The 26,856-nt window shown below is 45.4% G+C and overlaps 3 protein-coding genes across 14 annotated transcripts in view; 1 reads left to right on the top strand and 2 right to left on the bottom strand.

Moving 5' to 3' along the window:
• Positions 1–316: 316 nt before the first annotated feature.
• LOC127491072 (uncharacterized) lies at positions 317–6,269 on the bottom strand. Of its 2 annotated transcripts, XR_016216993.1 has the most exons (4): positions 5,965–6,053; positions 4,571–4,724; positions 2,185–2,334; positions 317–856 (listed from the first exon to the last, which is right to left on the bottom strand). XR_016216993.1 is itself a non-coding variant. In XM_089308904.1 (3 exons), exons 1-3 carry the CDS (start codon positions 6,267–6,269, stop codon positions 853–855), a joined length of 459 nt encoding a protein of 152 aa, XP_089165030.1. In that variant the 3' UTR covers positions 317–852. The 2 variants fall into 2 exon arrangements, 1 of the variants encoding a protein (XP_089165030.1); XM_089308904.1 differs by lacking the exon at positions 4,571–4,724 and having other exon boundaries at positions 5,965–6,269.
• Positions 6,087–26,856, top strand: NFYB (nuclear transcription factor Y subunit beta). 10 transcript variants are annotated; one of them, XM_051845857.2, is made up of 8 exons: positions 6,087–6,274; positions 8,860–8,946; positions 17,928–18,021; positions 20,939–21,069; positions 23,120–23,317; positions 24,011–24,092; positions 24,800–24,879; positions 25,214–26,856. In XM_051845857.2, the coding sequence occupies exons 2-8, from the start codon at positions 8,941–8,943 to the stop codon at positions 25,244–25,246; spliced, it is 624 nt and encodes a 207-aa protein (XP_051701817.1). In that variant the 5' UTR covers positions 6,087–6,274; positions 8,860–8,940; the 3' UTR covers positions 25,247–26,856. The 10 variants fall into 10 exon arrangements, with proteins under 10 accessions (XP_051701817.1, XP_051701822.1, XP_051701823.1 ...); XM_051845863.3 differs by having other exon boundaries at positions 6,137–6,274; positions 17,908–18,021; XM_089308901.1 differs by having other exon boundaries at positions 6,137–6,274; positions 17,883–18,021.
• Positions 11,148–26,856, bottom strand: part of HCFC2 (host cell factor C2) — an 86,402-nt gene continuing 70,693 nt past the window's right edge. Inside the window, exon 16 of one of the 2 annotated variants that reach the window (XM_008257001.5) lies at positions 11,148–11,667. In XM_008257001.5, the coding sequence (XP_008255223.1) occupies positions 11,597–11,667 (71 nt within the window). In that variant the 3' untranslated portion in view covers positions 11,148–11,596. Of the gene's footprint in view, positions 11,668–22,196; positions 22,435–26,856 lie in introns of those variants that run through there. The other variant, XM_089308899.1, reaches the window with a different exon arrangement.

The following is a 26,856-nucleotide window of genomic DNA, read 5'->3' as shown; positions in this document are numbered from 1 at the left end:
TGATGTATGTTTTTAATATTCTGATTAACACATCGTAACAACGTAGGGATTTAAAATGTGGTGATTATGCGGTGTTTCTTTCTTTAGTGGTGTTTCTTTTTCTTTCTCCCAGGATTAGTGGTGTTTCTATAGAGGAAGGTGGCGTGTAAGGCTTTGGTAATTTCAGGCTTATTTATATATTCAGCTTTAAAATCATTTTCTTCAATGCCTGCTCATGTAATAATTCAACAGACAGCAATGGAGACTTTATGGGCTAAACCCTGCAAACACATCAGTGAACACCAGGTCTTTGCACTAAGTTTATATTCCAAATACATAAAATATTCAAAGTCCATTTATTCAACAAATATTTATGGAGCACCTACTACATTCTGGGTGCTATTTCAGATACTTGGTCTCATTCCTTATCAAAACAAGCACAATTCCTAGTCCTCACACAGCTTACATTCTAGTAGGAGGAGATGGATGAGAAACCATAAATGTAAGAAATAAGGAAATTATACAGTATGTTAGAGTGTGGTATTATTTGAAAAAAAAAAAAAAAGCAGTGAAGGGAGAGTGGGGTAGGTAGGTGGAACTGCAGCTTGTAGGTGACTGATTTAGGTTGGTCTCCAGGACACAGAGGGAAATGAGGGAGTGATGAGTTATGTGGATATCTAAGCAACTAAGGTACTAGGCAGATGTTACAGTCAGTGCAAAGGCCCTGAGGCAGGGGTGCCCCTGACAGAAGCAAGGGCTGCAAGGAATAGAGTGAGCAAAGGAGAAAGGACAGGAGGAGATAAGGTTACAGGGGGGAATGGGGAGGGAGGATCATAGATCCCACGGAGTCTTGTCTAATGAAGCGGCCATCATTCACCTGTTAAAGAAATCAAATGCACTGAATATATTTCTTTAATTTTCAATAAAGGTTTATTTATGTACTTGAAAGGCAGAGTTACAGAGAGAAAGAGAGGAAGAATCATTTGTTGGTTCACTTCCAAAATGACCACAAGGGCTGAGTATGGGCCAGGCTGAAGCAGCTCCACCCTTGTCTCCCACATGGATGACAGGAGCCTTCCCCGGTGAATTAGCAGGGAGAAGGAGCAGAAGTGGAGCAACCTGGATTGGAATCAGTGCTAATATGGGACGCAGGCACCACAGGCAGTGGTTTAACTCGCTACGCCACAACTCTGGCCTCTCTTTTTTACTTTTTAAAAATTATTTATGCAGAGGAGAGCCAGCTCCCATCCTCTGTTGGTCTACTCCCCAAATGCCTGCAATGGCTGGGATGGACACAGGGTCAGAAACTCGATCCAGGTCTTCTACATGGGTAGCAGGGACCCAACTACGTGAGCCATTACTGCTGCCTCCCATAGTCTGCATTAACTGGAACTGGAGACCAGAACCAGGAATCAAACCCAGGCAGTCCAACACGGATATGGGATGTAGGCAACCTTTTTTTTTTTTTTTTTTTAAAAAAAGACTATTTATTTATTTGAAAAATGACAGAGAGAGAGAGAGAGACAGACAGACAGACACAGAGATCTTCCCTCTGCTGGTTCACTCCCCAGATGGCTGCAACAGCCAGGGATGGGCTAGCCTGGAGCAAGGAACTTCATCTGGGTCTCTCACATTGGTGGCAGGGACCCAAGCCCTGGGGCCATCCTATGCTTTCTCAGGCGTATTAACAGAGTCCTGGGTTGAAAGCAGAGCAGCTGAGACTCAGATTGGCACTCTGGTGCGGGATGCTGATGACTCAGGTGGCGGCTTACCCTGCTGGGCCCCTACATGGGCTTCTTCATCAGCGTCCTAACCGCTAGGCCAAAGGCCCACCCCTGAGTGTATTTCTTCCGAGCATAGGACAGCTGTGCTGGGCCAAGAAACCCGTCGTTCTTGAGCAGGGCTGGGGAAAGCCTGGGGTTCCCAGGTTGGTGGACTCACAACAGCTGGGCTGCTTGGAGACCACCTGACGTTCAGCCGGGGGCTCACCAGCTCGCTTTCAGCAACACGGCACCACATGGGGAGACGGGCACTGATCGATTAAAACAGATTCTGGCCATCACCTGTCACCTCTGCCAAAGAACCATCGGTCTTTTCTTTTGTTCAACTTGGAATGAAAGAACTTGCCAATCTCTGTCTTACTCTGAGAGAAATGGAGAGTTACCGGAGGCTATCGGGGCGGAGCAGGCACAGGATCTGACTTACAGGTTCAGCGGATCTGAGAACCTGGCTGCTGTGCCGGCCGGCGTGGAAGCGGGAGACACTGCAGCCATCTTGAAGGGAGGAGATGTGGCCGGAGTCCCAGTGGCATCCTGGTGGTGGTAGAGGGAGCAAGAAGTCGTCCCCTTCAGGATTCTTTATGGATAACAAAGAACAAGATGATCCAATTAGCCAAAGCGCATGACAGTGAACACAGTGTGGTCCTGAAGAGGAGAGCCTCCTGTGTAGGGGGCAAGGCAAGGCCGGGGCGGGGGGTGGGGGTGGGTCGAGAGTGGTGAGTGGGTGGGGCAGGGCACACGCCGGGAGGGAGAAGGAAGCAGAAGCTGAGCCCTGCAGGCCTCGGTGCGGAGAATACCTGGGGAACAGAGTGGGAAGAGCAGGGGCAGGAAGCTGGGAATGGAGACAACACCGTGACAGATCCATCAGTCTGCCTGGGCCCGTTCTGAGGCCTGCCTGAAGCCACACAGGGACACCCAGCTGGGCAGTCCTCGTCCCTCTAGGGATGCTGTTTTATCACTGTCCAGTGATGCATGTAGTCACGAAAAGTGGGTAACACCTGTCAGCTTTTCGGCACTAGAATGAAATAATCGGGGAAGGCAGCCTATATAAAGACAGAGATGTATTTTGGTTCATGGTTTTGTTTTTTAAACCATTTTTATTTATTTTCATTTTATTTGACATGGAGAGTGAGAGAGAGAGAGAGACAGAGAGAGGGAGAGAAAGCTCACAGCTTCCATCCTCTGGTTTACTCCCCAAATGCCCACCATAGCCAAGGCTGGGCTACTGCCAAGCCTGAAACTCAAGCCGGTCTCACACCTGGGTGGCAGGGACCCAAGTATTTGTGTCATGATGTTGCCTCCCATTAGCAGAAAGCTGGAACTGGAAACAAATCTGGGACTTGAACTCAGGCACTTGAATATGGGATGTGGGCATCCCAAGTGGCACCCAAACTGCTGTGCCAAATGCCTGCGGCTGGCTCATGGTTTGGGATGTTTACAATCCAAGACTGGGTGGGTCCTATTGGTTTGGTGATGGTTTTCTTGCCAGTAGAATCCCGAGGTGGCACCAGGCACCATGTGCAAGAGACAAGGAGCACCTTGGTCTCCATGGTCTCCATGAAAGCCACAAAGACCCAATCATGGGGTTCCACCCTAATGACATAATCCAATATAATCACTTCCCAAAGGCCCCGCCTACACACCACCCTCAGTATCTGGGAACTAAATTCCTGAATTCAGGGGCGGGACAAATATTTAAACCACTGCAACATCTATTGGGGGTCCTGACTATCAGTGTGAAAGGCACAGAGAACACAGGTTGTTCAGGAAGGAAGACCTGGGGTTTGCCTGCAGGGCAGTGTGGACTCACCACAGTCTTAGCCCTGGGGTTCTTGGTACAGTGCCTGGGAAACAGCAGGAGCGGGGAAAAGCCTGCTGTTGAACTTGAATTCAGCATGTAGACAGACCCGCGGCGTTGGCAGGAAGTCATTGTAACGCCAGGAAAGAAGCCCTCTTCCTCTCTTTTGGTTCATCCTCCAGCATGTGGATTAATCACGATTTTCCCGCTGCTGTTACTTTGGTGTTTATATCTCCTGGCCTTTGACCACCTAATTTCATTCTGAAAACTCCATTTAATGAATACACATAGAGCAGTGGAGGGGTTAAACTCAGGCAAGTGACAGTGCTAGAAGACTGATGGAGGAGTAGGTGTTTAGCCTAGCAGTTAAGATGTCTGCCTCCCACAGAGGGGAGTGCCTGGGTTTGAAGCCCAGTTCTCGCTCCTGATTCCAGCTCCCTGACAATGCAAACCCCGTGAAGAAGTGGTGATGACTCAACTATTTAGGTTCTTGCCACCATGTGGGAGACTTCAATTGAGTTCCCAGTTCCTGGCTCTGGCCAACAAGCCCAGGCCTGGCTGTTGTGGGCATATGGGGAGTGAACCTGTCTCTCAAACAGATTAATAATAATAATTTAAAAACCCAACGTAGGGGGTCAGCGCTGTGGCGCAGCAGGTTAACGCCTTGGCCTGAAGCGCCAGCATCACATATGGGTGCTGGTTCGAGACCCAGATGCTTCTGTTCCAATTCAGCTGCCTGCTAATGGCCTGGGAAAGCAGTAGAAGATGGCCCAAGTGCTTGGGCCCCTGCACCCGCATGGGAGACCAGGAAGAAGCACCTGGCTCCTGGCTTTGGATCGGCACAGCTCCGGCCGTTTCAGCCAACTGGGGAGTGAACCATCGGATGGAAGACCTTTCTCTCTCTCTGCCTCTCCTCTCTCTGTGTAACTCTTTCAAATAAATAAATAAATCTTAAAAAAAAAAAAAAAACAATGTAATAGGTTTAAAAAAGTATGATGGAGATTGAAATTCTTACCACATAAATATCTTAGAATAAGACAACTCTGGGGCTGCCACTGGAGCACAATGGGTTAAGCCGCCACTCCCAATGCCGGTATCCCATATGGCATCGCATACCAGAGTGCCAGTTTGAGTCCAGGCTGCTCCTATCCAGCTCCCTGCTGATGTGCCTGGAAAGGCAGAAGACGGCTCAAGTATTTGGGCCCCAGTTACCCCATGGGGGAGACTCAGATGGGGCTCCTGACTCCTGGCTTCAACCTGGCCCAGTCCTGGCTGTTGAAGCCATTTGGGGCGTGAACTAGCAGATGGAAGACCTTTCTCCTCCCCTCACCTTGTCTCTGTTGCTTTGCCCTTCAAATAAACTTTATTTTTAAAATGTTTGGCTGAGGAAGGCCTTTTTTTCTAAGTGTACTTCGACTCCAGACAACCCTGAGAAGTAGCTGATTTTATTCCCATTATAAAGCATGAAAAGCTAAAGGAATCCGGCCACCAGCACAAGCCAGTAAGTTGGGGAGGCTGGAATTCCAATCAGGTCGTCCCATTCCACAGTAGCATTGCTGCTTCTCTTGCAGGAATTGGGAGCTTCCTTCCTTGCCCCAGAAATGTTTAAGACGTCTTATAAATAAAACACTTAGATTCTTAGAGGACTGAAGTTAGAAAGGCGAATACGGCGCCAGGCCCCTCGTCGATGCAAGTTAAGGGGAAGGTGATTTCCAGCTCTGGGTGTAGAAATCTTGCTGTCCTTGGCGGCTGGGTGGCCGCTTGGGTCACGGCCCCTCTGTGATGTTTGCTGCCAGGGAAGCTCGACCCATACTGCAGACGGAGAGTCAAGGAGCCTGGATACCCAGATGCAACGATGCGCCACGGACTCTGGCAGCCAAAATGGGAAAAGCCACAGCTCGGGTTGCAGCTACTACGCAAACTACCGGGGGAGGGAGAAGGGAGGGGACGCAAAAATGTCCAGAGGTTCACGGTCAAGGCTAGGCGGACCGACCACCCTACTCCAGAGGTTCACGGTCAAGGCCAGGCGGTCCGACCACCCTACTGAACCCCAAGAGGAAGGGGGCTGAGTCTCTGGGTGAAACCTGAAGAAGCCGACACCCGCGCTCAGGGACCAAGCCAGAGGGAGCGCGGTGCCCCTGGCAGCGCGCACAGGAACACGAGGAACACCCGAGGCGCAGCCGGCGTTCCCTTCCAATCCCCCCCGGGGCCCGAGTGTCGCCCTGGGCGGCCGCCTCAGTCAGTCCTTGGCTTCCCCGCCTTCTAAAAACCAGGCGCGGGTAGGCTCGCCCGGGGCGGTGGAGAACCTCTACGTGGTGTGGGAGTGGGGCGCTCAAAAGGGACGGCGGCCAGAGCCGCGGCGCTTCGCCCAGCCCCGGGAAACGCGGCGGGAAGGACGCCCGGACGCACCTCAGCCGCGCCCGCCGCGCTCCAAGGCCCACCTCAGCCGCGCCGCGCGGCCGCGGCCGCCGCCACCCACCGCGCCGCGCCGCGCCACGGGAGCGCGCGCGGGCCGGGGCGGGGCCGGGGGCGGGGCCGCGGCGGGCGGGCGGGCGGTGCGGAGGGAGGGTGTCGCGCCGAGGGAAGCGGCCCGCGGCGGAGGGAGGGGAGGCCGAGTGCTGGAAGCGGGGCTCCGCGCTGGGACTGGTTCCTTCGCAGCCATTTTCTGTCCAACCAAACAGCCGATTGGAGACGGGAGCCAACCAGGGCTGCATTGGAGGTTTGTGTCTCGCTTCGGCCAATGATCGCTCCTAAACCGACTCCACTTTAGCTCGAATGAAATGTCCGTCTCCTCCCGGCGCCGTCCCCGCCGCCAACGCCGCCGCGGCCGGGGGCACTCGCCTCCCGCCCGCCCGCCCGGCCGGAGCCCGGACCCGGGCCGGGCCGGCGCCTGCGAGGCCGCTCCCGCTGCGGGCCTGCCGGGCCGGGAGCGGGCGCGGGGCCGCAGCGCGGCTCTTTGTGCGCCGGCCGGGGAGCGGCGGGACGCGGGCCAGGCCGCCTCCCGCTCGCCGCCGTTGAGCTCCGAGCCCGAGGCCGAAGAGGGCTGCCGGCGGGGCACGGCCGGGGCCCCCCTCCCGGCGGCGGCGCCCCGGGCCGGCTCCATTTTGTGCGGGGAGCCGGCCGGCTGGCGGGGGGCGCGCGGCCCGGGGGTCCCCGACCCTGCCCCCTCGGCCTCTGCCGCCGCGCGGGCCCCCGCGGGGCGCCCCCCAGCCTCCCGCTCGTCGGTCCGCGGGGGCCTGGCCGGGCCCGGCCGCTTTGTCTGCCCGCACACTCCGGCGCCGCGCGGCGGGCGGGAGACGGGCGTTGGGCGCGGGGGCCGGGCTGGCCGGGCCATCGGGGGGTCGGCGCCGCACGTGCGGGGCTGACAGGTCGCGGGCTCGGCGGTGGGGCCCCGGGCCACCCCGCGCACCTGCGTGGGGGAGGCGGCGAGGTCCCCGGGAGGAAGGAATGGCTTTGGCGTCCCCGCAGTCTGGTTTGCGCGTAAAGAATGCAGCCATCTGGCGGCTTGTGGTCCCTGGACTTGCCCCGAAGGTGGGAAGGAAGCCGTTCGGATTGGACTGAGGTTTCAGTCCTCGCTGGTGGGAGGCGGGAGGCTGTGCAGGGGCTCACGGAGCGGTAGTCTCCGAGAACAAAGAATTCCAGAGCACCCACAAATCGTAATCTCGCCCGAAGTACTAGAACAAGATGCTAGAAACACGGGTAGGTAGCTGGCATGCGACCTCTAAAAAAATGGCACCCCTGGCCGGCGTGGGCTCCCCAGTTCTGTACCTGTGTGGATTCAGCTCTCCGGGTGTGGAGGTGATCAGCAATGTTAGGGAGGAGGCAAACTGATCAATAGCAGTGGCATTAATAAGTAGGGGTTTTATTTATAAAATATTGAAAGTTTAACCAGAATTCCTTAAAAAGCCACTTATTCCTCCCCTGTACTGCTCCTGTAGGTTAATTTAGGGACGATGTTGGTGCCAGAGAATGGAGCCTGGAGGAAGGGACTGCTGCTTTTCTTAGATGCAAATTTGCATTTCTCCAAACATTAAACAGATGTATGCATTCCCTTGAGCTTTTACATATATCATGACCAGCTCTCCAAGTGTATACCTTTAGAGGTGATGGCGTTCTTCTTTAATGCATTCCATCTAAATATATATTGAGCCACCTATTTGGATGAGTGACTGTGGGGTTGTGTGGCTCACTCCACCTCCCACCACCACCCCCATTCCAAGTAAGACATGAGTATATATAGCTCCTGCGCTTCAAGTGTGCTAAGGATTTAGATTTTTCCAAAGGCAGACTTAAAAATAACATTCCTAGCTACAAAGAAGAAATTTTTCTAGCTGGTTTTGGGGTTAGAAAGAGGACACTATTTGAAAAGAAATTAAAAATTACTTTTTAAGATTATAGCGGACGTCAGGCGGTCTTTGCTGCCTGGACCCTCTCACTGGCATTTTAGAGATTCAATTCAGTGGCTACAATTTTGTCTGTAATTTCCCGAATTTCCTGCTTGACTGCCTATCTGCATTTCTTCTCCTTTCAGCATTAATGGGGAAAGGCTGTGTTTTTGTTCTGTCCCCTTCCCTACTTGTTTCACTTGAAAAAAGGAGAGCAGCAAATGAGAAGTGAAGGTTGTAACATTGTAACTGATCCTAATTTATTCAGCTATTTATGCCTTAAGGTTGAAGTGCTGTTCAGATGCAATTTTAGTACAAAATGGTGGTGCTTCAAAATTAGAAGTATAAAGGTCTTAATTGTGGTGTTTCTTGTGTGTTCTTGGGTAGCCTGTCTCATCTTTGCAGTCTAATCTGAGATACTTAACAGTATCCCATTCGGAGATAATTTTTTACTCTTTCTCAGCCTTAAAACACCTAAATCTCACTCTGAAACATTAAGAAAAACACCACCAGAAATGGAGTTGATAAGTGGAGTGTTTGTGTCTTGGATGTTAATTTGAAATATTGCTCACTTGAGATGTAGTTAGATGTGTAATTTTTGGTTTCGTGTGTATTGTGGAATGTGATCCCTGTTGGGTGTATTGTGATGACTATTTATAATGAACCTGACTAAATCTGAGGTTACATTAGAAGACCAAGCTGCCCTTCCCTGCTGTGGAATTATCTTTTCTGTAAGTTCTCCAAAATAATTCTTCTAATTCAACAAACATTTATATTGCATTTCTGTTCTCACCGCTTTATACCAGGTACTCCATTGACTAAGAATAGTAGCCCAAATTATATATGCTGTCTTTAATTGTACTAGAAAGTAAGCCTGCAGGCTCTATATTTTTACTCCTAATAGGTGTTTATCTTTTAGGTTGGAATTGGGCAGAGATTAGACACCTTTTTAGAAAGGTGTTCTTGAGCACCACTGGCACCACGGTTCTGACAGTATTTCATGACAGTAAGTATGTTTTACCATTTCGGTGGTTAATGAGATTTGAACCGTAATTGGCTGGAAACAAAGTTATGGTGGATTTGTGCTGGAGATTCCTAACGCGATGGCTACCTTTCAAGTCTAGGCAGATGGTGGCTCTGCTCTTCCCTGTGCTCCCTTCTCAGTTGCTTGCCTATGGGAAGGGTTTCCCATGGCCGGTAAGTGCTGCGAGGCGCCAAGGCAAACCACCTGTCCCAGCCAGGAACGGGCTCTTTGGCTGGTACGGCTTTGGTCCAGTTGAATACTGTGAGGGCAGTTGCGTGCTGAATGGAAAGTGCTGACCCAAATGCAGTGCAGGTGGAGAGGCGAGGTCTGGTGGGCCTGGGTAGTTGGGAATGTCGGGGTGGGAGGAGCCTTGAAGGGGGAGTGGGATTTGGTGCGCTGGAAGGTTTCACCAACAGCCGAAGCCTGGGGGCACCAGTTAATAACCAGTTAGGGGATGAGGAGCAGAGGTGCGTGGTCTGAATGGAGATTTCACAGGATGGTAAGGTCGGGAAGAGAAGGCGCGTGGCCTGTCTGGGTATTTAGCTCTGCATCTCCTGGCATTCACAGCTTCGAGCCATAGTTGCCACACTCCTAAAACCAAAGACCTGCGTTCCGTTGATCCTTGGTAGCACTAAGATGTTTGTGGGCCTTGAAGACAGCACAGATGAAGCTTGCTTAGGTTAGGTGCGAGCAGGCCAGGTAAAGTCATGAAAACCAGGTCTGGCTTTGACTCAGGAAACCATTTAGAACTTTAGGAACCGGTTCAAGGGCAGTAGGAGCAGTGTCGTGGAAGGTTACTCTTCAGATTTGGTCGGAATCCTGGAGGAACCAGAAAGGAGGGGCAGCCCCAGGAGACATTTTGGCTGAGTTAACAGATGAGGTAGGGCTTCAGGGACGTGGGGGACCCTAAGGTGACACTGGCATACTTAGCCTGGAAGAGTGGAAGGCTGGCGGTATTCTTAGAATCCCAAGTGGAAGAGGAGTGCTCTCTCCCGTCCTCCTGGGCGGGGAGTGGTCAGACAGGTTCAGTGTGGGGGCTACTTGGGTGGCAGGCAGGGTATTGGTTGTGGGTTTGGGACTTGTATGCATGGAAGTGATAATAAAAGAGTTCATGAAGAGAGGCAGGGAAGAAAGAAAACGGTCATCTTGGATGGGAACTGAGAATTTAGGGGTAAAGAGGAAAGAATACTGCATTGGAATTCAGGGGGGCAGAGAATTCTAGGCATAAATGAGGAGCCGTCAGGGGCCAGCTCTACCTCGAACAGCGAGTTAGGCTGAAAGCAAAATCAGCGACAGCTCTTAAGAGTGGTTTTCATATTGTGTTAGGCCAAGAAGCACGCATGAGGGAGCTTCAGTAGGCACGCAGAGGTGTGCAAGGACTGTGTGTCGGGGTGAGAATGACAGGGCAGAAGGGGACAGTTCTGTCTCCGTGCCCATCTGTGTGTTAGTGAGGGAGACTAAGCATGCTTAAGGAGGACTGCAGATACCTTAGCCATGAGAAGTGTTGCTTCCTGTCCTGGAAGAAATAAGAGGACTATGATACAAAGAACAGGCCAAGTTCCATGAAAGCAAGCTCTCTGTGCCTGCAAGGAATGATGAGAACTGTGTTGGAAGGGGCAGTCATAATGGTAGGTTATGTTGGTTGAGTTCTTAGTAAGTATCCAACTTTTATAAGAGCTTTTGATACAGGAACGTCTCATAGCAAATCCATTTTAAAAAGGAGGAGGCTGGAACAGAGTATGGTTGTTCACACAGCTAACAGATGGGGAGCCAAGCTCCAAACCCAGGCAGTCTCTGGGAGCAAGTGCTCCCAACCAGTTTACAAATACTGCCCTTGTTTGAGAAGCTACCTGAATGTCTTCAGTGTGTAATCCACAGACTTAAAATTTAGAGGAAATTGAAACGTCAGGACTATGGGAAAAACTACCAGGAATGAATACCGTAAGAACCTGGTATCTGAAGCTTCGGATTTCAGTTCCTTCTACTGTGCCACCTTGGGCAAAATGTTGCCCTCCTAGACTCCGTCTTCTCACTGTTTTACAAGGTTGTGAACACTGCATGAGATATTTAGAAAGTGGTCAGTGACTATAAACATATTAAAGAGGTTGCTACTTAATGTATTTGTGCAACAAGTTATTAGCATAGTTTAAATATGCTACATTGAAAATAGGAAATTAACTCACTTAGCCAGTTGACCATTTGTTTCATTAATTTAATGGGCTTTAAGTCCTGTTTGTCCATATTTATCCATTCCCTTGGATCTGAGTAGTCATCACTTTACCATTCTCTTGTCCATTCTTTTACCAGGCAGGTAAGCGTCACAGCTGCGCATGTCGGTGTCACTGCAAAGTCGTGGCTGCCAACTTCAGCTTCCAGGCTCTGCACTGCCGGCTCCCCTTGCTCTCCCCTTGCTCTCCCTTTCCCTGCAGTGGGAACTGTCTCCCCAGCCGTGAGGACGCCAGCAGTGCCCTTGTGCTTTCCTCGAACTCTGCGCAGTCCTCTTGGCTTTCTCTGCTACCAAGCTGTCTGGTTGCTCTGCTTCTCTTGTTCTCCCCTGCCGCCGCCCTGGGCCAGATGCTGAGAGAGATCATCACCTTGCCGGAAGTCATGTCCTAGCCGCAGCATTGTAGCCTCACTGGTCTGCTGCCCCTGTTCTTGCTCCTCTCCAGGTCATTCTCCGTACCAGATGGTAGCCAGAGTGATCTTTTGAAAAAAAAAAAAAAAAAGAAAAGAAAAGAAATCTGATTTGCATTCTTCCTTGATTTGCCTTTTTTTTTTTTAAAGATTTATTTATTTATCTATTTGAAAGTCAGAGTTACACAGAGAGAGGAGAGGCAGAGAGAGAGAGAGAGAGAGAGAGAGAGGTCTTCGATCTGCTGGTTCACTCCCCAATTGGCCTCGACGGCCGGAGCTACACCGATCCGAAGCCACGAGCCAAGAGCCAAGAGCCAAGAGCCAGAAGCTTATTCCAGGTCTCCCACGTGGGTGCAGGGACCCAAGGTCTTGGGCCATCTTCCACTGCTTTCCCAGGCCATAGCAGAGAGCTAGATTGGAAGAGGAGCAGCCAGGACTAGAACCGGCGCCCATATGGAATGCCGGCGCTTCAGGCCAGGGCATTAACCCGCTGCGCCACAACGTTGGCCCCCCCCTTGATTTGCTTTTGTCCATAAAGTGCTGCTAGATTTAGCCCCTCCTGGGCTCCTCCGAATCTGCCAGTGCTGTATTTCTCTTTCCTCCGCCTGGAACATTTGTTCCCCCACCTTTCTTTGCCTAACTGATTTATACTCATCTTTCAGTCTCAGGTTAAATGTCATTTTCTAATACAGCTTCTCTTGACCTCTCACACTAGTGAGATCTTTTTGAAATAAGCTCAGGTAGCATGTAACAGAACTTCAGTTTTCCTTTTTTTAATAAATATTTATTTTATTTATTTGAAAAAGTCACAGAGAGAGAGGGAGAGGCAGGGGTCTTCCATCTGCTGGTTCACCCCCCCCCAATGGCTGCAATGGCCAGGGCTGAGCCAGGAGCCAGGAGCTTTTTCTAGGTCTCCCACATGGATGCAGGGACCCAAGCACTTGGACCATCCATTGCTGCTTTCCTAGGCACATTAACAGGGAGCTGGACTGTAAGTGGAGCAGCTGAGACGTGAACTGGTGCCCATATGGGATGCCAGAGTAGCAGGTGGTGGCTTTACTTGCTACACCACAATGCCAGCTCCAAACTTCAGTTTTTCTTAGCACGTAGCGTGAACAGCTATTTGTAATTCTTTGTGCTATATATAACATTTAATGGGTATTCCCACTGTGCTATGCTAAGGTTTTTTGCTCTATATTTATTTGAAAGGCAGACGCAGAGAGAGAGAGGTCTTCTATCTGCTGGTTCACTCCCCAAAATGGCCGCATTGGCCAGAGCTGGGCTGATCCGAAGCCAGGAGCCAGGAGCTTCTTCTTGGTCTCAGGTGCAGGAGCTGAAGGACTTGGGCCATCATCCACTGCTATCCCAGGCCATAGCAGAGAGCTGGATTGGAAGTGGAGGAGCTGGGATCAGAACCAGCACCCATATGGGATGCCAGCATTTCAGGTGGCAGCTTTACCCTCTCTGTCACAGTGGCAGCCCTGCTAACTTATCTCCTAAATAGTACAGTAGCCATGTGGGCTTAAATCCTGTTCTCATCCAACTTGCTCATGGTCTCATGGATAGTAGGTAGCAGAGAATTCAAACTGGGTGATTGGATTCTAGAGCCCGTTGTCTAGAAGTTCTAATAGGCTACCCTGTTCACCCCCTGTCCCCTAGGTTACTTAACGTTTGTCTTTTCTGCAAGATGCAGATGTGTGTGTTGATTGCTGTGGCACCAGCAAATAGCAGGGCCTGATAAACGCCAAGTGCTCGCTCAGTAAATGTTTGCTGGTAGCTTCCTTACAGTCTGCACTCTGCTGTTCATTTTTATAAGAAGGTTTTAGGACCCAGGAAGACCTTTGGACTGTATCTGGCAAGTTGCTTCCGTCATTTCTTTTATGTTGGAGAATGGCTGGCATATGAGAGTACTTCAAAAAGTTTGTGTGCTGGGGCCGGCGCTGTGGTATAGCTGGTAAACCCACTGCTTGCGATTCTGGCATCCCATATGGGCGCCGGTTCAAGACCCGGCTGCTCCACTTGCCATCCAGTTCTCTGCTATGGCCTGGGAAAGCAGTGGAAGATGGCCCAAGTCCTTGGGTCCCTGTACTTGCGTGGGAGACCCAGAAGAAGCTCTGGCTTCGGATTGGCCCAGCTCCGGCCGTTGCAGCTAATTGGGGAGTAAACCAGCGGACGGAAGACCTCTCTCTGCTGCTGCTTCTCTGTGTAACTCTTTCAAATAAATAAATAATCATTAAAAAAAAGTTTTTGAGGAGCCAATGTTGTTTTGCAGCTGGGTAAGCCACTGCCTGCAGTGTGGGCACTCCATATTGGACAGACTGCTGATTTGAGTGCTGGCTGCTCAGTTAATGGACAAGCTCCTAGCTAATGTGTCTTGGAAGGCAACAGAAGATGGCCCAGTACACGGGCCCCAGCCACTCACGTGGGAGACCTAGATGGAGTTCCTGGCTCCTAGCTTTGACCTGGCCCAGTCCTCGCAAAAGCGGGTGTTTGGGGAATTAACCAGTGGATAGAAGATCTCTTTCTCTCACTCTCTGTCACTCTGCCTTTCAAATAAATAAAAATAAATCAGAACAAAAACAAAAAGTCTATGAAAAAATGGAGTGAAAAGATACATTTATTTTGGTGCAGAAAATTTTGAAATCCAGAAACTTCATGGAAAATGTATAATAATGGAAAAACTGCATGGGTTTCAAAATGTTTTTGCACTAAAATAGACTTATCTTCCATTTATCTTCCATTTTTCCATAAACTTTTTGAAGTACCCTTATATTGTAAAGCATCAGAAGATGATGAACATTCATTTTTTTAAAATATTTACTTATTTATTTTAAAGGCAGAGTTACAGAGAGGCAGAGGCAGGGGGAGAGAGAGGTCTTCCATCCGCTGGTTCACTCCCCTGATGGCTACAACAGCTGGAGCTGTGCTGATCCAAAGCCAGGAGCCAGGAGCTTCTTCTGGGTCTCCCATGCAGGTGCAGGGCCCAAGGACTTGGGCCATCTTCCTCTGCTTTCCCAGGCAATAGCAGAGAACTGGATGGGAAGAGGAGCAGCCAGGACTCTAACTGGCACCCATATGAGATGCCGGCAGTGCAGGCGGTAGCTTCACCCGCTGCACCACAGCACCAGTCCTGGAACAGTCATTTTTGAATTGCAGAATATGATGAATCAGATTGCAGAAGGAAAGGAAAAATTGGAATTGAAAAAAAAATTTTAATGGTAGAAAGAAAGGAAGACGAAAAGTGAAATGCCGAAGAAGCTAAAACTGTGGAACCAGACACATGGTTAAGTGGACAGTGTGTGGCTTCCCTTCAGGAGAGGAAGAGACCCATTTCTAGAGTGCACTACAGGTCAGGCATTGCCCTGGACAGCTTCCTAGTCTTTAATTTTGACAATTCTGTGAAATACCCATCAATTTTTAGAAGACAGGTTTACAGAGGCTAAGGCTATTAATCCAAATTATAATCTTGCTACTAATTCCAGGGTATGACAAAATAGCATGGTTTAAATGTTTTACCTTTAATACTTTGTGTTATATTTATAAATTAATTCATCTCAGGTTTCCCTGGTATTTTTTTTTATAAATCTTTTTTTTCTTAGATTTTTTATTTATTTACTTGAAAGAGTTAGAAAGAGAAGGAGAAGAGAGAGAGAGAGAGAGGTCTTCCATCCCCTGGTTCACTCCCCAGATGGCCGCAACGACTGGAGCTGCACTGATCCGAAGCCAGGAGCCAGGAACTTCTTTCAAGTCTCCCACACGGGTGCGGGGGCTCAAGGACTTGGGCCATTTTCTACTGCTTTCCCAGGCCACAGCAGAGAACTGGATCAGAAGTGGAGTGGCCGGAACTCAAACCGGTGCCCATATGGGATGCCGGCACTGCAGGCGGCAACCTTACCCACTACGCCACGGCGCTGGCCCCTCCCTGGTATTTTAATAATGTCTTGTTCATTAGTTAATTGTAAAAGAATCATGGTGGGCCAGCACTGGCAAAGCTGGTAATTTTTTAAATTTTAATCCCATATGGGTGCCAGTTCTAGTCCTGGCTGTTCTACTTCAGATCCAGCTCTCTGCTATGGCCTAGGAAAGCAGTAGAAGATGGCTCAAGTGCTTGGGCCCCTGCACCGGCCTGGGAGACCTGGAGGAAGCTCCTGGCTCCTGGCTTTGGATTGGTACAGCTCAGGCCATTGTGGCCATTTGGGGCGTGAACCAGTGGATGGAAGACCTCTCTCTCTCTCTCTCTCTCTCTCTCCGTCTCTGTCTCTCTGTAACTCTGCCTTTCAAATAAAAAATAAATTAAAAAAAAAAAAAGACTCATGGTATCTTGTGGACATTAGTTCAGCAAAGAATTTGCAGTATTACCCAACTCTCACCCCGCAAAAAGATTTGTTTCCATTTGTAGGTTCTGATACAACTATTTTGGTTCTGTGTCTTTGTACCTTGATCTTCCTTTCATCATTACAAAAAATATTCAGCTGGGTGCCAGTGCTGTGGCACAGCAGTTGAGCTGGCATCCCATGTGGGCGCTGGTTCTGGTCCCCACTGCTCCACTTCTGACCTGGCTCCTGCTGCGCACCTGGGAGATGGTGGGAAATGGCCCCAGTACAGTGCCCTGCACCCAGGGGAGACAGGGATGGAGTTCCTGACTGCTGGCTTCAACCTGGCCAGGTACTGGCTGTTGCGGCCATTTGGGGAGTGAACTAGAGCGTGGACGATCAGTTGATTTCTCGCTCTCTCTTCCTCTCCCTCTCTAACTTGGCTGTTCAAATGAATTACTCTTAAAAGATAGTCCAAGCTCTCCTAATTTACCACTCTTTCATAGCAAATATTAATTCATCATCATGCTCACTAACTACCCTCCTAGTATCTCGTTCACAATTTTGGATCAAAATGGCATATTATATTTGGGTAGTGTTTCACATGGAGTTGTTTTAGTTTGGGATCTGAAAGGTAGTGTTGTTATTTCCATTGAACTCATTGAACACACAGGGCCTCTTGGTTTCAGGGATCACTGGGAGAGCCAGAGTCAGCTGACTGACTTTGTTTACTTCTTAGAGTAAGAAAAAAGTAGCAATAAATCAGTGTATTGAAGGTATATGAATTCTGTTTTCTACCTCCTTAAAACAACCATATAAATTATGGAAATGTGTATCTACAATTAAATTAGACATCACAGTCAGCAGATCCATGAAAGAAATGTCATGTTATCAAAGACTTGGAAACTCGCCCAGTACATGGTATTAGATAAAACCCCAACAGAGATGGGGAAGAGGACATGTGTTCTACAGGGACTAAAACACTGCAATTAATAATCTGGACTGGGGTCTTACTAACCCTTATCTCATTGGCCTGAAAGCATGCATAAGTTATTCTTAATGTATGCAACACTTCTGATTCAGATAATGTATTTAAAATTTTCCTACTCACAAACAGCCAGGCCCTTCATGGTGGTGAATGGCAGCATTCGCAAAGCTTTCGAAAGCCTGAGATCTGCTATGTTGGTGAAACAGGTTGGGGCCAGTTCAGAACAGTTCAGAATTCTGTTCACTCCGGAATTTCCCTCTTGGAATTCTGTTTAAGCAAAATTAACTAAGCAGGCTTCTTGTAAAATTGTCATTTTAACGCTCATTCTTGTCTGTGATTATAATTTTCCTATCTTCATATGCACATCTCCAGGCTTCTCTCCTCCCCTCTCCCCTCTCCCTTTTTAAAAAACAAAGTTTGAGGAGAAGAGGGAAAATTAACCTTTGACTAGAATCGGAGGTGATGGGCTTATTCAAAATGAGGGTGTGCATTTGGATCGCACACGTATAGAACTGTTGGGGAATTCACGTGCTTCCTACACGAAGCAGCCGTGTGAACTGAGACGTAGTCTATTTTGGGTCTTCTGAGGGACAACAAAGGTTTGCAGCAAAAACAAAAGGGTTTGCCCAGGAATATCAGCCTTAGCAGAAGAGCTGAAAGTGAGGAGCAGCGATGACTTGCAGTTAACTGAGCTAGGCTTTGACCGTCATTCCAGGGGTGAGTTCAGTTCTGTGTCAGAGTGATCTGTACTGTATTTGAGGAGCAGGCAGTTGAAAAGAAAGAGGCTAATGCTTTAGAGTCATTTTCTTTTGTTTCTTAGGGCTCTATGCTTATCACTTGTGGAAGATGGATAAGAGAACCGAATTATTAAACAGTTTCCAAAGGAAGACATATGTTTTCTCCTAAAGAGTTTAAAGCTGTGAAAGATGTATTTGACCCATCGTAATGACAGTTTATGAGCCTGAATCTGTTATGTATTTCAGCGCAGCCCTCACTGAAGAGAATTAGAAATCTTTTTTTCCTCCTAGATGGACGGTGACAGTTCGACCACAGATGCTTCTCAACTGGGAATTTCTGCAGACTACATTGGCGGGAGCCACTACGTGATACAGCCTCACGATGGTAAGAGGCCCCTCTGAAACCAGTTCACAAGTAGAAACAGTTAGGAAGGAGAATTGTATTAAATATGATGTTCTAGGTTACTTTTGTCTTTACAGAACAGTTAGCAACTTTAGTCACAGATCATGAACGTTGAAAAAGGTCTAACATGCTATATTAAAAATAGTCTTCAAAACAGTTCAAGTCCCAGAAAGGAATTTGTAAAAGTATGCCTTTTTAAAAAACTTGTATAGTGTCTTTTAAAATTTGTTACTGATTTCCTATTTAATAAATATGATTAATACTTAATAGACTAATAAAAATAGTTCTTTAGAGGGTGAGTTAAATTGCTAGGTGTATTTTTAGGACTTACGTACATACTTATTTTTGTTTTTCACTCAGTATTACCTTTAACTATGTCAGAGATTAGAATAGTAGTATTATGTTGACCTATCAGAAATAACTTACTTTTGTACCATCTTAAAAGTTTTAAAATTGGGGCCAGTGCTGTGGCGCAGTGGGTTAACGCCCTAGCCTGAAGCGCTAGCATCCCATATGGGCACCCATTCGAGACCTGGCTGCTCCAGTCCAGCTCTCTGCTATGGCCTGGGAAAGCAGTAGAAGATGGCCCAAGTCCTTGGACCGTTGCACCCACGTGGGAGACCCGGAAGCTCCTGGCTCCTGGCTTTGGATTGGTGTAGCTCCTGCCGTTGCAGCCAATTGGGGAGTGAACCCTCAGATGGAAGATCTGACTCTGTCTTTGCCTTTCCTCTCTCTGGGTAACTCTGACTTTCAAATAAATAAATAAATCTTTAAAAAAAAAGTTTTAAAATTAATTTTAAATTAAATTTTTTAATTTTAATTTTTTAAAATTTTACTTTAAAATTTTTTAAGATTTTAATTTTAAAAATGTTTATTTACTTGAAAGATAGAAAAACAGAGATAGAGAGAGATATCCCATCTAGGTTTACTCCCTAAAGGTCTACAATATCTGGGCCTGGGCCCAGACTGAATCCCGGAGCCTAGCCTTCAACCCGGGTCTCCAACCTGGGTGGCAAGACCTGGGTACTGAGCTGTCATCTGTCGCCTCCTAGGGTGTGCATTAGCAGGAAACTGGAGTTAGAAGCAGAGCTGGGGCCGGCGCCGCGGCTCACTAGGCTAATCCTCCGCCTAGCGGCGCCGGCACACCGGGTTCTAGTCCCGGTTGGGGCGCCGGATTCTGTCCCGGTTGCCCCTCTTCCAGGCCAGCTCTCTGCTGTGGCCCGGGAGTGCAGTGGAGGATGGCCCAGGTGCTTGGGCCCTGCACCCCATGGGAGACCAGGAAAAGCACCTGGCTCCTGGCTCCTGCCATCGGATCAGCGCGGTGCGCCGGCTGCAGCGCGCCGGCCGTGGCGGCCATTGGAGGGTGAACCAACGGCAAAGGAAGACCTTTCTCTCTGTCTCTCTCTCTCACTGTCCACTCTGCCTGTCAAAAAAAAAAAAAAAAAAAAAAAGAAGCAGAGCTGGGGCTCAAATGCAGGCACTCCAATATGAGATGAGGGCATCCCAAGTAATATCAGATGCCTGCCCCTTTTGTGGCATTTCCATATGTGAAATTTTAAAAAGAGATTCTTGGAAAGCAATTCTGGAGAGGAAGGGAATAGTTATTTCACCCTAAAACAAATATTCAAATAAGTTCAATTTTATAACATCATTTAAACACATAAAAATGTAAATGGAATCAACCTGTATCAGCCTAAATACATTGTTTATTATTTAGTCCACAAAGAGTGGGAAGTTTACTTACAAGATACTTTATTTAGTCATAAAAGAGTATTAAAACTCAGTTATACTTAAATCTGTATAATTTGAAGATGTACTTTTGGGGAAGGCATTGTGGCGTAGCAGGTAAATCCGCCATGTGTGACACTGGCATCCTTTATGGGTACTGGTTCGTGTCCCAGCTGATCCAGCTCCCTGCTAAGATGCCTGGGAAAGCAGCAGAAGATGGCCCAAGTGCTGGGGCCCATGCACCCATGTTGGAGACCAGAAAGGAGCTCTGGACTCCTAGCTTTGATCTCGTTCAGTTCTAGCCATTGCGGCCATTTGGGGAGTGAACCAGTGGATGGAAGACCTCTCTCTGTGTCTCTCTCTCCCTCCCTCCCTCCCTCTCTGTCTGTCTCTGTCTGTAACTGTGCCTCTGTACCTTTCAAATAAAAATAAATCTTTTTTAAAAAGTACTTTTATAAAACAATAGGATCACCACTATACCTTTGTTCAAAAACTAGTTACTATATTAGTAATCCAGTTGGGTTAGTGATACTCAAATCTACTCAAATTGTACATGGAATGTCCTTTTCTATACAAAGTTTTATAAAACTGTATATAAAGAAACTTAGTTTATATAAGTTTCTTTAAAAGTTTTATATAAACTACCTAAAGAAGTTTATATAAACTTGGCTTTGTATAGATACATAACCTCTCACGGTAGCAATATTTAAGGTTATGGTCTGTAAGTTTTATAGCTAAGTTATGAAATAAGTATTTATGAGCACTTGCTCTGTAGAAGGTGCTCTCCAAGTCCTGGGAAACAAAGCTGATCCATGGCATCAAGTAGCAAAATCTTAACAGGGAAAATGAGAAATAAAAATAATCACATGTGGTACTTTATGAAACCTCAGTTTTGAATTATTATGGAGATGTTATTTGAGCTTTCTGAAGAATGAGTAGGTAGAATTTTAATGGGCATGATTGAGGAAAAAGACTTCTTGGTCAGTGGGTTTGAAGTTACTGAATAGGTTCAGTTCTGCCCCTGAGAAATCTGTGGAAAGAAATGCTAATCCCTGAGCAGAATTAGGAAATGAACACCAGTGCTTCTCACTCCAGGTTGTTGCAGGTGGTTTTTTCTTTCTTGAAGTAAAAAGTATGACAAGCTTTAAATCCAAAATTTTTATTTCCTTAGATACTGAGGACAGCATGAATGATCATGAAGACACAAATGGTTCAAAAGAAAGTTTCCGAGAACAAGATATATATCTTCCAATTGCAAATGTGGCTAGGATAATGAAGAATGCCATACCTCAAACAGGAAAGGTAATGGGGAGAAGTTTAACTAGCTTTTTCAGGGCAGAATGTAAACCTGTGAATGGATGCAGTCAGGTCTTGATTTTAGTCACTCAGCCTTTCAGAAAATCAAATATTCCCTTGTCTGCACACTCAGTTATTGAACAGTGCTCCATCTTCAGTTCTGTCATCTTCCCAAGTGCTGCCCTCTCCCAGCACTGGAAGCAGGTAAAATAGAATTCAAACTCTGTTTCGAAAAACAGGTACACTGGTGGGTTTAGGCATATGAAGTTGTAACTTCTATAATGTTGCAACAAAATTAGGTTATATTGGACTGTAGTAAAATCTCTTTAAAAATTCTGGTGTTTGCAAACAACTATTTTACATAATTATAGATATCAACATAACCTTTCAACCGGTACGATTTCTTTTTAAAGTAGTTTGGTGGTCTTCAAACTTTTTTTTGTTTGTTTTTTAAGTTTATTTGAGAGTCAGAATGATAGAGACAGAGAGCATGCTCCCAACTGCTGGTTTGCTCCTCAAATGCTCGCAGCAACCAGCGGCCAGGGCCAAAGGCAGAGCCAGGGGCTCATTGTGCATCTGCCAAAGAACCCAGTTGCTTGGACCATCACTGCTGCCCCCCAGCGCACACAGGAGTGGGATGCTGAAGTCAGGAGTCAGAGCTGAGTATAAAAGCCCAGGCACTGGGCGGGGTTTCAGTGACTTAACTCCTAGACTAAACCTGGTCCCAGAGTAACTTTTTTTTTTTTTTTGACAGGCAGAGTAGACAGTGAGAGAGACAGAGAGAAAGGTCTTCCTTTTGCCGTTGGCTCACCCTCCAATGGCCGGCGCGCTGTGGCCAGCATACCGCGCTGATCCGATGGCAGGAGCCAAGTACTTATCCTGGTCTCCCATGGGGTGCAGGGCCCAAGCACTTGGGCCATCCTCCACTGCACTCCCTGGCCACAGCAGAGAGCTGGCCTGGAAGAGGGGCAACCGGGACAGAATCCGGCGCCCCGACCGGGACTAGAACCCGGTGTGCCGGCACCGCAAGGCGGAGGATTAGCCTAGTGAGCCATGGTGCTGGCTCCCAGAGTAACTTTTAAAACTCACTGTCACTCATTACTTGATCTGAATTAAAATTCACATATGTAACCTTTTCTATCATTTTATTATAAAAGTACTTATGAAGGTAAATAAGGCTTACAAACAAATACACCATTAAAATACCTCAGGAAACCGAGAAGTTCCAATTTCAGAGGTCCTCCTTATGTTTTAGAGGAAAAACTACTGATTCTGGCCTTAAAGAGTAGGCCTGTGCTGTCTAGTTCTGTAGCCATTAACCACTTGTGTCTCCTGAGCACTTGAAATGTGGCTGGTCTGAGTTGAGATATGCTGGAAATATAAAACACATCAGATTTTGAAGACTTAGTATGAAGAAAATAACTCAAATGTCTCACTTTAAAATTAACTCTATGTTTAAGTGATCATAACCTGGGATATATTGGATTAAATAAGGTATATTATTAAAATGAATTTCCATGTTTCTTTTTTTCTTAAAATGGGTACTGGAGAAATTAAAATGGTATTATCTTGCTTGACTGCTTTTTTGTAACTTACTGACTTTCTCCAGGATGTAACATAGTCACCAAGTTGAAAGGCAGTGTCTTTAGCAAGAAGATGGTCATTTGTGTTATAAGTGGCTGTAGAATTGCATAATTAATCCATTACAGCTTCATTTTCAGATCCAAGCCCTTAAGAATTACCATGAGGTGGCAGGTGTGTGCTTCTGTAGGCAGGCTTTTTAATGAACTTGACCTGTACCTGACACTATATTCTCAACAGTAAGAAAATCAAAAAGTCACCATATGACATTGTTTCATTTTTTTTTAAGCTGTGTGTGAATTCAGTTTTTGAGTTTGTGAATTTTTTTTCCTGGTATTCTTATTCATGAAAATGCTAAGGCAGAGAAGTAGCATGTGAGATAAATTCTTCTGAATAGCCGTTTAATTTTGCAGGTTATTAGGAAAGTGATGCTATATTCCCCTACAGATTTTCTTATGTTTTTTTTTCTCTTCAGATTGCAAAAGATGCCAAAGAATGTGTTCAAGAATGTGTGAGTGAGTTCATTAGCTTTATAACATCTGAAGCAAGTGAAAGGTGCCATCAAGAAAAACGGAAGACAATCAATGGAGAAGACATTCTCTTTGCCATGTCCACCTTGGGCTTTGACAGTTATGTGGAACCTCTGAAATTGTACCTTCAGAAATTCAGAGAGGTAAGTAAGATGTCCTTTGTTGGCTTTGAACAATACAAGATTCATTATTTATTTAAACTTTTAAAATGTATTACTCTGGGCCTGGCACTGTGGCATGTGATGCCAGCCACCCATGTGGACACCAGTTTGAGCTCTGGCTGTTCCACTTCCGATCCAGCTCCCTGCTGGTGTGCCCCAGCGGGCAGCAGAGGATGGCCCAAGTGTTTGGGCCCCTGTACCCACATGGGGAATCCTCTGGCCTCGGATTGGCTCAGCTCCATCCATTGCAGCTATTTGGGGAGTGAACCAGTTGATGGAATATCACCGTCTCTCTCTAGCTCTCCCTTGTAACTCTGCTTTTCAAATAAATAAATAAATCTTTAAATAAAAATAAGTAAATAAATAAAATATATTATTCTGTATTCCTTTAATGTGGTTTGGAATTAGAATAATTTATTTTTATCCATAAATCCTTAAGGTTTTCTAGGTCATTACTGACACTGTGTTATAATGATTACTGCTAATATAAAAGGTATTTTAAGGGCTTCCTCATGTAATTACCTGGAAGTGGTAATAAATACTGTTTAGTGTTTGTAATAATAGAAGCTCCTAATTTTAGGCAGTAAATAAGCAGTCTCATTTTGGAAACTTTGATTTGACTACCAGTGACTACCTTTTAAATTTTTGTTTTTGTTTTTCATTTTCCTTCCCCAGGCTATGAAAGGAGAGAAAGGAATTGGTGGAGCAGTCACAGCTACAGATGGACTAAGTGAAGAGCTTACAGAGGAGGCATTCAGTAAGCAGTGTTATGATACAAGTCTTGCAGATTGTCAGCAGTGATTCATACGAAATGTTGGAGGTGTTATTTTTGGACTAGCTGCACTGAGTATTTTGACATTGTACTATTTTGAATACTTATTAGTTCATACTCATGTATTTGAAATCAGTAGATAATAAGTGTAGAAAATTTTAATTCTACACACATTATAATCTTTTACTGATTTTCCATAGCTCCTAGTTTTTGGTTAAAAGTCATGTGAAATAGAAATAATGAGAATCATAGTTTGTTATACAAAATCTTGTGGTTTAAATAAGTTTGAGCTAAGGCCTCTTATTTAAAAATTGGCTATCATTGTCATTGGTGAAATGAAAGGTATGTGGTAAACATATTTCTCATAAGTCACATATGTATGTATGTGTTTAAGTCAGCGCCCAGCTCACCCTCACTGTGTGGTGTAGGCCTCACATGAATCAGACACTCCTTCCCATGTTTCTGAGATTGGTACAATGGGCGAGGATTCAGAAAATTGAAAAATACAATAGAAAAAAATGTGCTTTAGCATATTAGGGAACATTTTAGAATGGAAAAATGTTAGGTTTATGATTTTACCCACATTAAATAAGAGGCCAGATTGCAAGGAGACATCAATGGCATAACCTTAAGGTTCAGTCTGAGAAAGTAGATGGGATTTTTTTTCCTCTAACTTTTTTTTTTTGTCTTAGCTAACCAATTACCAGCTGGCTTAATAACTGCAGATGGTCAACAACAAAATGTTATGGTTTATACAACATCATATCAACAGGTACAGTACCTTCTTTGTATTTAAGTTACTTTAAAAGTTGATTATATTTATTTTTAACACAGGTAATTTTAATATATTAGTAATGAAATAAAAGTTACTAAAAATTTTGTTTTCTCAAAGTATACAAAATTAGCTATAATATTCTATAACTGGTTAAAAATACATATAGACATGTTTATATTTACATAGACAATTTGTAGGAAAATACCAGAAATGATTAAAATAGAAGGAAGCAGATTTTTCATTATCTGTTGTTTTTAGTCACTGTTTATGATATGCATGTTACTTATAAACTATTTTTTTCCTAATTCTACTCAAATTTTTGTAATCTTAGATTTCTGGTGTTCAACAAATTCAGTTTTCATGATCTGAAGAAATTATGGGATGGAAGTGTAGAGAAGCAAGAGTCTGTGATTCTGGAACAGAGACATCAGAAGAAAATGACTGGTGAAAAAATGTCTCTTTGTACATTAAATAGCTGTAATGTAGCTTCCTGATGCTTGACTAATTGAGGTGTTAATTCTGACTTGAGAATCTTTTTCATGAATGATTTTAAAGAAAAATTTGGATTTTAAAGGTATTAAAATATTTTTGTTTTGTACGAGAGTTTGTTGCTCTGTATGACTCCTGTATGCATTGTATATTGCAATTTATTACTGTCAGAGATTTGTAGACAGTTTCTTATTTTCATATTGAATCATGTTACTTTTGTAATTCAAATAAGCAGCTGGGTTAATTCATGATGTTTGCCCTTTTAATAAAATATAAGGGTAGAGTTCATTTGAATGCAAGTTGCCTTTATTATAAATTTGAGTTTGTCTTGGCTATATATACTATCTTGCATGGTAACCTAGCTAGATTTTTACATTTGCCATATTTTATTAAAATTGATTTTTTTGGTAAAACATTCAAAGCAGCACCATTTTAAAAAATATAACTGAGTAATTGTGAATGCAGAAGAAATTATTGTCTGCCCTGTTAAACTTGGTGCCCATTAACAGTGTTTACACTGTTCATTGTGCCTGTTAATGTAGTTTTACTTATTAGAGCTTTCATTAAGACTAGATTTATTTTTGAGTTACATTATTATGAGTGTTAGAATTCATTTAAGTTTAACATAGTTCTAGAGCCCTTAAAATGGTGCCCCTTTTATTTGATATGATTTTTTTCAAAGCATATCTTCAAGTATTATAGTGTCCTCTTCCAGAAGGGGAATTTTATAGTCTGATGGTAAATGTCCTCATCTTACCTTTTTTTATTGAAATGTCAAGTTTCCTATTACACTATAGGAACCAAGAAATATTGGCTGTCATTATGTGTACAGACCTTTTGCACGGTGAGTGAATGAGAATGAGAACAGAGTGAGTGCTATGAGCAGTGTGAAATAGAAGCCATGACTTCTAGTGTGCTGTCTTGATCTTTGCAATAAACTAAACTTAGATAATGTAACTTTGTATAATTTAGTAGTATGTACTTGAGTTGTTCCTTTTTTAAAGTAAGGATTTGTATTTTCTCATTTATTCTTTTTGGTGATAATTAACTTGAAGTAGATTTTTTTTATTTTAATATCACAAATTGCTGTTGTATATTTTGCCTAAAAGGCAGTCTGAGTGAATGCCGTCTGTGATGAAGGACATTCAGATGTATAAGGCAGAGGCAGTCTCCCACTGACTGCCAGGAGCCTGTAAGGGCACATTTTGGCTACTCTAGGTAATAATTCCCTTCCTCCTACCCCCTTGTTTAAAAATAATCTTCATGATAGAAACTTCAAATAGGAAAAAAAGGGATGGTAGTTACGCAGAATCAACTAGCCTCCTACTATGTTGAAATAACCAATGTTAATATTTTGATAAATATCATTTGTCCTTTTACTTTGCAAAATATGTATATTTTTATAAAAATGGGTTCATTGTGCATACTGTTTTGTAACCTGCTTTTTTCACTTAACAATATATTGTGAATGTCTTTGCCAGGTTA

The sequence above is a fragment of the Oryctolagus cuniculus genome, chromosome 11 (assembly GCF_051225735.1).
Source record: "Oryctolagus cuniculus isolate XC-2025 breed Fujian yellow rabbit chromosome 11, ASM5122573v1, whole genome shotgun sequence".
Classification (NCBI taxonomy): domain Eukaryota; kingdom Metazoa; phylum Chordata; class Mammalia; order Lagomorpha; family Leporidae; genus Oryctolagus; species Oryctolagus cuniculus.
This window is presented reverse-complemented; position numbering and strand designations above follow the sequence as displayed.